We start from the raw sequence: 9,078 nt of genomic DNA on the forward strand, positions 1-9,078 counted from the left end.
AGAGCAGTCGCTGGTCGCCGCAGCCCCGGCGCCGCACCCCTGTCAGCAGCGCTGCTTGGCTCGTGGAGAGCCCTTCATTCACAAAACAGTCCCCCAGCAGCGCACAAGCTCCTAGCGCGACGCGCAGTGCACCGCCGCCGCGCGCGGGTCGGCGCGGCACCGCGCGTCCCCCGCCGCGGCTGCTGCTGCTCGCGTTGCTGGCGCTGCTGTGCGCGGCGCCGCCCGTGGCGCGCGCCCAGATCTGCAGCACCACCATCCAGTACGGCGCCAGCCTGGGCGACACGACGCGGCCCGTCTCGAACGTGGATCTGCCGATTTTTGTGGGGACATTCTCGATCCTCTCCCAGGACCCTCGGGTGGGCTGGCGCCTGGGGTGTGTGCAGTCTCTCCCACCGTCGCTTGCCCCGTCGGCAATTGGATGAGCGCTGCGTTGCACGCCGCATGTCGTGCGCCAGAACTCCCTGCCTGCCGTGCGCTCAAGCAAGCCTGCGAAGGGGGTCTGCTCTGATTCGAATCCATCCGAGCGGCGGCAGGGCAGCAGTCAGCTCGCCGCCTGCACCCACCATGCTGCTCAACCGTGCGTTCGTGTGTTCTCGCCTTGGCCCGGCAGGTGAATGTCAGCAGCTGGGTGCTGGGGTGGCAGTTCCAGGCGGGGGAGCAGATCAGGCTGCAGAGGGACATCTTCGGAGACCCTGGTGGGCCGCCGATTCGAGCATGCTACCGCCGCCACCTGCTGGCTGATGGGGCAAGCCTGGTGATCGTACGTTTGGAGGCAACTCGGGCCAGCTGCCCTCTCCCAACCCTCGTGAATGAAGCGTTGCCCCTGTGCTAGCATTCCAGACCCCAAGACCCCCGTGCGCCAGCCACCCTGTGCGTATTCCAGGCGTGTATGCCCACGACGCACGACTTCTTCTTCCCGGCCTTCCAACCGCCCATCACGCCGCCATGCATCCTTCCAGGGATCTTTGACGTATTCCTCAGCACGGGAAACCGGCCGGCTGACGCGCCCGCGGCGGGCGCGTCGGCGGCCATGCACCGCCAGCAGCGCGCCGCCGTCTTCAGTGAGCCGCGGCGGGCGACTGCGGGTGCTGCTCTGCGCAACTGTGCTGTCACAAGCTAGTTTTCACCCGGGCTCGGCGCGCCTGCATGGACTGGCGTGGCAGCTCAGGCATCTCCTGCTGACAGGCTCTCAGCGGCGCTTCGGCCCGGGCCTCAGCTCTCTTTCCTACTGCGTTCCCTCTGGTGTTGCTGACACCCATCGATGCCGCCGCTGCAGGTCTGTATAGCGCCCTTGCCTTCTGCCTGTCTCACCACCCCTCACTCCGTCCACTGAAATGCAGGCACCACCCACCTGGTTGCCGGCCCGGATGACGTGAAGTTCAACTTTGTCGGCCGCCAAGGCCCCAAGAACGCCAGTGCCGCGGCGCCGCTGAGGGTGGCGCCGCCCGACGCGCTGTTCCTCAACAACCAGTTCTGCTGGGTGCGCGCGTGCGTGCACGCAGGGCCGCACCGACCGTTTAGCGTAGAGATCCGCCACGTTCACCCAGGCGGATAATCGGCTGCCCCCTTCATTTGAATATCATTGGCGCTTCTGCTTCTTGCACGCGGACGAGCTGGCGGCCTCCCAAGGCGCTACCTCATGCATTTCAGAGGCTGCGGAGATGAAGGGCTCTCAAATCCCTGCACCTGGCTGACTCATGTTGTTGTGTGCAATCCCGCCCGTTCCTGCAGCCCCTTGGTGCCACGGGCAGCGGCGATGCGGGCCGGCAGCAGCAGGCGCCCGCGCAGATGGCTGTCCCGGCCCGTGCAGACTACCCGCACCAACTCAAGGTGGGTGAGGCGTCCAACCCCTCCCCATCTTCACAGTAGACCCCATTGACCCCGTTCAGCAACTATAGCATGTCTAATTAGCACCTTCCTAATTGCACGCGTGCGACCGCTGAATTTGCTGCAGCTTGCGGGTCCGCTGCAGCTTTCGGCACCAGCTGCGCCTGCCTCGCTCCACTGAACGCTTGGCAAAGGCCGGTTGCCCCTGGCCCCGCTGCTTCTTTGAACTTGCACAGGTGGAATTCTTGCCGATTGAGCTGGAGGCACGTGCGGAGGACCAGGGTGCGGCCCTCTTCGCAGCCAACTACAACCAGTTCTACTTCAAGTGAGCTCGACTGGCTGCATTGCAGGATTGAGCAGTGCAAGATTTGGGGAGCTTTGTGACTCTGCGACTCCTCCTTGACTTGTACATTTCAAGCTCACACCTTCTGTGGCCTTGCAAGCCCGGCCTTCTCGCTCACGTCCATCCGCGGTGCTCCGGTTACTGCAGGGTGACGCTGAATGACACGTCCAAGGGTGCTGTACCCTTGGACCAGATCGTCATATCGTACTGGTTCAACGGGCCTGAGGACATGCAGGACCAGGACGCCTCGGGGAACGTGTCGGCAGAGCTGGCGGCGGCGCAGTTCCGCCTGGCCTGCAGCGACGCGTCGCCGGCCGTGGGTGCGTGGCTGACAGCGTTGTGCCAGCGGGTGGCTCTGCTGTTCTGTCAAATTTGATAATATAGCACAGCTTTGGTTGCTGGATTCACCAGGCACTATGACACAGCTGCCGCGCCAGCTGACAATTTCCATGTGCACCCACGCTCGCTCGACCCCTCCTCCGGCCTCACGCAGTCCCTCGCACTCTGACATCCCCCACAACTTACACCTCTCTCCGGCGCTCGACTGTTCTCCGCCACCAAACGCAGGCTGTGACAGCCTCATGTGGAACGTCACCCCCGGCCTGCCCGGCGTCTTCGGCGCCCGCTTCCGCCTTAACGTCTGGGCCGCCCCCGCCGCTGGCACCCTCGTCGCGCCCGGCGGCGGCAACGCCAGCGCGGCGCGGCTGACGGAGTTTGAGGCGATCGTGAGCCTGGAGCCGCGGCGCTTCTTCGCCAACATGAACTCGTCTAATGACTACAGCTGGCTCGAGACGCCGCGCCTGCCCGGAGCGCCGCCCGCGGGCAACGCCAGCGCCGCAGGCGGCGCCGCGGGGCGTGGCGCCAACGGGACGGACGCCGCCATCGTGCGCCGCGCGCTGCAGGCAAATCCCCGCATGCCGGCGTTCCTTTCAGGCGTGCCAGCTTGGGGGAGCCCCCCCAAGGCCGCCCCCGCGCCGCCCGGCGCGGCCGCGGCCGCAGCCGCGCAGCAGCAGCAGCACGGCGGGGGCGGCGGCGGCGGCGCGGGGGACGGGCAGCTGCCGCCGGGGTCGTACTGCCGACCGACGCCGGCTGGCGCGGGGCGGGTGTGCGGCGTATCGATGACATACTGCTGCTTTGGTACCGCGCGGTTGGCGGCGGCGGTCCCGCAGGACTGGCCTGAGCGGCTCTTTGTCGACGATGCCGCGGCGCTAAACTCCAGCGACCTGGATGCGATAAGCGTCCTGCTGCCCGCCGACCCAAACGCCGGCGCGGCCAGTGGCGGCGGCGGCGGCGCGGCGGCGCCGACGCCACCGGCGCCGCAGCAGGGCTCTGCGGCGGAGACCCCGGCGCCCGGCCCGAGCGCCGGCATCGCGGGGCTTGGGAACGGCGGCGGCAACAGCGGCGGCGGCAGCGGGGGCGGCTCAATGCCGACGTCCGCGGCAGTGGCCGTGGCGGTGGCGCTGCCTGTTGTGCTGCTGGCCGCCGCCTCTGGCGCGCTGTTCGCCCTCCGCCGGCGGCGGCGGCGGCGCGAGGGCCAGTATGAGAAGCAGCTGCTGCAGAAGGAGCCCAGCCGCCCTCAGAGCCACGGAGACGTAGAATGGGGCCCCCCCGGCGGCGTCGGCGGCGGCGGCAGCCACCATCCCTCCAACGGCGAATCCGACGTGCTCTCCCCGCTGCCGCCGCAACATCGCGCGCCGCCCGATTACGGGCCGCAGATCGCCCGCACCCTCAGCAACGGCGCCAGCTGGCTGGCAAACCTGCTCGGCGTCTCCCCGGCTGCCATAGCCGCCTCGCCGCCCGCACACCTTCCTCTGCTCCCGATCACGCACGCCGGCCCCCAGGCTGGTGCCGCGGCCGCGGCCGCGGGCGCCGGCGGCGCGGCGCAGGCGGGGGCTTCTTTGGCGACTGTGAGTCGGGGCGGGCGCGGGAAGGTGCTGAGCACGACTGAAGAGGCGGGGCTGGAAGCTTCCAGGGTGCCCCTCGCAAAATACCACACTCTTCCTGCATGGTTCGGCGGCTCCGGCAGCCGCGGCAGCAGCGGCAGCAGCGCCGGCTGGCGCCTCGGGACGGAGTCCGCCACCGCCGCCTGCGGCGGCGGGGCGGGGGCGGCGGGGGCGGAGGAAGGCGCGGTGGCAGGGACGTGCGTGCGTGACCGCGGGGGCGCAAGCCCGAGGGCAGTCGAGCTGTTTGCAAACAGGTGGGGCGCATGATGCAGCCGCTGTGTGTGTGTGTGTGTGTGTTTGTGTGTGTGCGTTGCCTGCCCGTACAGGCAGGCAGGTGGGGATTACTGACATGAATGGAGCGTTGCCGTCACTGCCGCCGTTGCTTCAGGGCTCCATTTCTGCGCGACCGCCCTGACAGCAGCGCTGCGTGCGGCAGGCACCTGCCTTGATTGGTCAAACACGGCTGCCGTCTTGCCGCGAACAATTGAAACGTTTGGCCTCCCAAAACCATCAACAGGCCGTGGAAGACCTGGGGAGGGTGCCTTCACGATGACGCCTTCCCCTCTGAGGCCCTCGACCCACTCCTCATCTGCCGCCTCGTCACCCGCCGCCGCACCGCCCTCGGCCTGCCGCCCCCAGACCCCGCGCGCCGCGCGGCCGCCGCCACTGAAGAAGCAGGCGCCGCGGGCGCTGCTCGGGGCGTGGTGCAAGGCGGGAGGGGCGTCATGAGGCGCGGCAGCAGCCGCGGCACCCCTTTTGCCACGCGGGCCGCGCAGGAGGGGGCTCTCAGCCGCAGCAGCACCAGCAGCGACGGCGGCTGCGACTCGCCAGGCTCGCCGGCTGCGCCCGAGGCAGGCGGCGCCGCACGGCAGCACCCGCGCACCGTGATTCAGCCCCACGCCAGCGGCCCGCCGCTGCTGCCGCTCTCCACGCCGCCGCCGGCCGCCGCCGCGCTCGCGGCCGCGCTCGCCGCCGACCCCCACACGCTGTCCGTCTGCCTGCTCGGCGCTTGCAAGGCGAGGGCGGCCGGCTTGGCTGGCACCAGCGGCGGCGGCAGCGGCAGTTTTGAGGGCAGCGGGCTGCTGCGTGATGGCCACCTGTGTATCCCAGGGCAGGCACCTGTGCCCCTGAATGTCGACTTTCAGGCGGAGATTGAGCCGCGGCTGGGGAGGGTGATGGGGAGGGGCGGCTACGGCGTTGTCTACGAGGCGATGTGGCGCGGGCAGAAGGTGACCAGCTGTTTGCTTTTGGCGGAGGGGTCGAGGGAGGGCTGGCTGGGCCATGATTTTTCCTGGGCTGGTGTCAGGGGTGTGATACGCGTTTCGATGTCCGAGGTAGGGTTTGCACCAGGCGTCACCTGCTGCCGGCTGGTAGGAGGAGGGCCGCGCGCGCGCAGACCCTCAGCCTCCCACTCCCCTCCTTGTACCTCAACCAACCAGTCTGAGGTGGAACCCTCAACTCCAACGGCCTGTGTCAGCATCCGGGGCGTCGATACCACATTGCTTCACACCCCTCTGAGAATCATACTTGTCGGGATTCTATTTCCTGCCGCCATCTCCCCCCTCCTCCACCCCCTCCCAGTTTGTTTGCACCCCAAGACCGCCCGCTCCACCCCTTTCGCGCCTCCTTGTGCATCACCTCGACTTCACCCCCACACACACCCCCCACCCCACCCCCAAAGGTGGCCGTCAAGCTGCTGTCTGTCGACAGTGACCAGCTGTACGAGGCCTTCATGAAGGAGGTCGCCCTCTGCGCCTGCTTCAGGCAAGAGCCTTGCACGTGCCTGCATGCTGGGGTTCAAGCCTATGTCAGACTCGCAGAGATAAATCGGACGCCCAATCACTAAACGAACCCTCAAATCGGCCCGCGAAAACTCTCCACGCACCCGACCCCTAAACCACATGAAACCGCCACATTCAAAACCGCCAGGAACTCCCCACACGTGGTGAAGCTGCTGGGCGCCTGCCTGGAGGACAAGGCGCGCCTGGCCCTCATCATGGAGCTTTGTGAGGGGGGCAACCTGGCGCAGCGCATCTACTCCCCCTCAAAGCGCCGCCTGGACCACCTGGAGGTGCGCGTGTGCGTGTGCGTGTACGTGTGTGCGTGCGTGCGTGCGTGCGTGCACAAGCGCGCTTGCGTGTGGGGTGGCGGTCCAGGTCTACGGCTGGGGGGTGCCAGTGGGAGGACCGGGTGTTCTGTCGACCTTTGGGGGTGTCGTGTGCAGGCGGCAGGCGCCTCAACTTGGCACAGGAAAGCGTGCGTGTGAGGCAGCCGACGGGCTCGGAGGGACTGTGCCGACGCACACCGACGCCTGCGCTGGCAACTGCTTGTTCATCGGTGCCGCTGTTGCCGTGCATGCACACTCTCGCCCGCGCACCACGGCGCTGCGACGCCCAACTCGCGACGCAACACGACACTTCCAAATGCGACAAACCCCAGATCCTGAAGATCGCGGCCGACATCACCACCGGCCTGGCCTACCTGCACCCCTCAGTGGTGCACCGCGACCTCAAGGTTTGTGTGTGTGTGGAGGAGCCGTCGGCAACGGCGGACGCTTTGCTGGTTGGGACCCCGACCCTGAACAGTGCCGATGCCCTCTGATGGGGCAATCGCAAAACAACGCGTGCTTGCTCAAGAGCTGAAGGCGTTTCTGAGCCTGCCGCGCGCACACTCGTCCTGGGACGCCTCCACTAATAAACAGAATTCCGATCCACTCACCCTTTGATCATATCCAACAGCCCCAGAACGTTCTGCTGGACCGCCAGGGCTGCGCCAAGATTGCAGACTTCGGTATCAGCAGGCACGCGGGCGGCGCGCCCCCCGCCCTCCTTGCACCGCTGTGGATTCTAACGGAAGGGGCAACCTTGCCATGCCTGATGGCACGCCCATTTGCCTTTCCTGCCGACTCAAGCGGCCGCACCATTGCGCATTCTGGAGCGTGTGTGTCGTTCTCAAGCGCGCCTGAGCCGCAGCCTACTGACGACGCCTCGTCGGTCTGCGCCCTCCCCTGCCCCCATCCCCCTGATGCCCTCTCTTCTTTGCAGGTTCAAGGACCCGCACCGCTCCTACCTTTCGGTGACTCACGCCGGCGGCACCCCAAACTACATGGCGCCGGAGCTCTTCAACGGCAGCAGGTGCGAGGGGCTTGCAGCACCTTCACCCCTGGCCAATGACACTGCGCTTGCACCCCGCCACACATGTTGGTCAAGGGCTTGCTAAGGCTGTGTCTGATTGTATGGACGACCTTGGCGCTACACGGCGGCTAGTTGCTACATGCCAAGATATACATGCGTTCGTCCAAATCGCCCGAGCAAACGCCTGCACTCAGCACCACTGGCCGACCCCGCTCCCAGCGATTGCACAACCTCGGACGCTCACTGGCCGTGTCAATCCCCCAGGGTGGACGAGGCCGCTGACGTGTACAGCCTGGGCTGCATCCTGTACGAGTGCCTGGCCCGCCGCCAGCCCTTTGCGCACCTGGCGGGCGGCCCCGAGGGCAACAAGTCCTACAACGTGCTCTTTAAGGTGAGCTGGCGTCACGCTGGCCTTCATCGGGGTCGTGATAAGGGTTGGCGTGCGCATGTGTGTGTGAAGGCGCGTACTGGTGTGTTGGAGGCAAAGTGTTTGGGGTGAGAACGTCAAATGGTGCCCCCGAGGGAGGTGGCCAGCTACATCAAGACCAGCGGGGGTTCTCGTATTGATGTGGTTGCCGGCGTGCAGCACGGAGGTGTGCACATTGAGGCCGGCTGATTGACGCCATCCTGACAGCCCTCTCATCAGACGGCATTACTCGCCGCCAGAGCATTGATTCTGTTGCTCTCTTGCAAAATCGGCCCACCCTCCCTAGATCATCGTGGCAGTGGCCATCGCGGGAGAGCGCCCCGCCCTGCCCGACGACGCACCGCCCCGCATGGCCGACCTCATCCGCCGCTGCTGGCGCGAGGTGGGGCGCCGCGCGGGCATGATCGGTCCATGCCTGCCTGATGGGCTGCTGGCCATGCTGCAGGCGTGTGAAACCTACGCAACACGCACCGCCTGGTGCTGGTCTCAATCAAAGGCCCTCGCTGTTGCCGATCCTGCTCCTGGCCGTCCATCTTCCTCTCAGGACCCCCGGCAGCGACCGACTGTGATGGAGGTGCTGGAAAACCTGGAGTCGCAGATGCAGGTGAGTGCTAACATCCAAAGGCAGCTGCAAGCCCACGTACATGGCCTGGAGGGTCGTCCACCTCTCGTGCTGGACTTGGTGCTGATTGTTTGTGTGTCAAAGGGTGTTGAACACCTCTGACTGACTAGATGCCATCATACCGATCAAGCCAAGTTGCCCGTCTTGCTAACCTTGTTGTTGTTGGCAACTCTCCAAAACGCCAGGACGAGGTGGAGGCCCGCGCGGAGCGCGCCGGCCTGATGCGCCGCCTCTCCCAGCTCAGCAAGGGCGGCAGCAGCAGCAGCAGCAGCCTCGCCGCCGCAGCCGGCGCCGGCGCAATGCCGCGATCTGGCAGCAGCAACGGCCCAGGCGAAGCCGGCCTTGCGACTGTGGGGGCGGAAGAGCCGGCGGCGGGGGCGCATTCAAGCAGCAGGCGGCGTGCCAGGGGCAGTGGCAGCTCAGCTAGCAGGGCCGGCTTGCACCCGCAAAGCTGCGCTTCGGGCGACAGCGACCCCATGGCGTCGTGCGGCGCTGCAGGCCCGGGCTGCTCCGACGCCTGTGATACGAGCATCAGCATCGGCAGCAGCGGCATCGCCGGCGCCCGCATCGGCTCGGGGGGCTCGGCCCAAGGCCGCAGCGGCGGCACGGGGCGCGGCGACAGCCTAGGGGCCGGTGGCGGTGTGGGGGGGCAAGGCAGTGGCATGGGTGGAGGCGGCGGCGCGGGGGGCCGAGGCGGTGATACGGGTGGTGGCAGCGGCGCAAGGGACTGTGGTAGCGGAGCAGGTGGCGGCAGCGGCGTAGGGGGGCGGGGCAGCGGCGGG

General features: G+C 67.3%; 1 protein-coding gene across 1 annotated transcript in view; it reads left to right on the forward strand.

Moving 5' to 3' along the window:
* Window positions 1-809: 809 nt before the first annotated feature.
* MNEG_3292 (Nodulation receptor kinase) overlaps window positions 810-9,078 on the forward strand; it is a gene marked incomplete at both ends in the record, with an annotated part of 8,913 nt that continues 644 nt past the window's right edge. Inside the window, 16 exons of the mRNA XM_014048231.1 lie at window positions 810-870; window positions 960-1,061; window positions 1,341-1,480; window positions 1,732-1,830; window positions 2,064-2,152; window positions 2,318-2,490; window positions 2,738-4,077; window positions 4,890-5,342; window positions 5,795-5,892; window positions 6,043-6,184; window positions 6,553-6,627; window positions 6,852-6,952; window positions 7,158-7,247; window positions 7,512-7,638; window positions 7,961-8,056; window positions 8,219-8,278. Coding sequence (XP_013903685.1) covers window positions 810-870; window positions 960-1,061; window positions 1,341-1,480; window positions 1,732-1,830; window positions 2,064-2,152; window positions 2,318-2,490; window positions 2,738-4,077; window positions 4,890-5,342; window positions 5,795-5,892; window positions 6,043-6,184; window positions 6,553-6,627; window positions 6,852-6,952; window positions 7,158-7,247; window positions 7,512-7,638; window positions 7,961-8,056; window positions 8,219-8,278 — 3,246 coding nt within the window. The remainder of the gene's footprint in view (window positions 871-959; window positions 1,062-1,340; window positions 1,481-1,731; window positions 1,831-2,063; window positions 2,153-2,317; window positions 2,491-2,737; window positions 4,078-4,889; window positions 5,343-5,794; window positions 5,893-6,042; window positions 6,185-6,552; window positions 6,628-6,851; window positions 6,953-7,157; window positions 7,248-7,511; window positions 7,639-7,960; window positions 8,057-8,218; window positions 8,279-9,078) is intronic.

Source organism: Monoraphidium neglectum, assembly GCF_000611645.1.
Source record: "Monoraphidium neglectum strain SAG 48.87 unplaced genomic scaffold scaffold00407, whole genome shotgun sequence".
NCBI lineage: Eukaryota > Viridiplantae > Chlorophyta > Chlorophyceae > Sphaeropleales > Selenastraceae > Monoraphidium > Monoraphidium neglectum.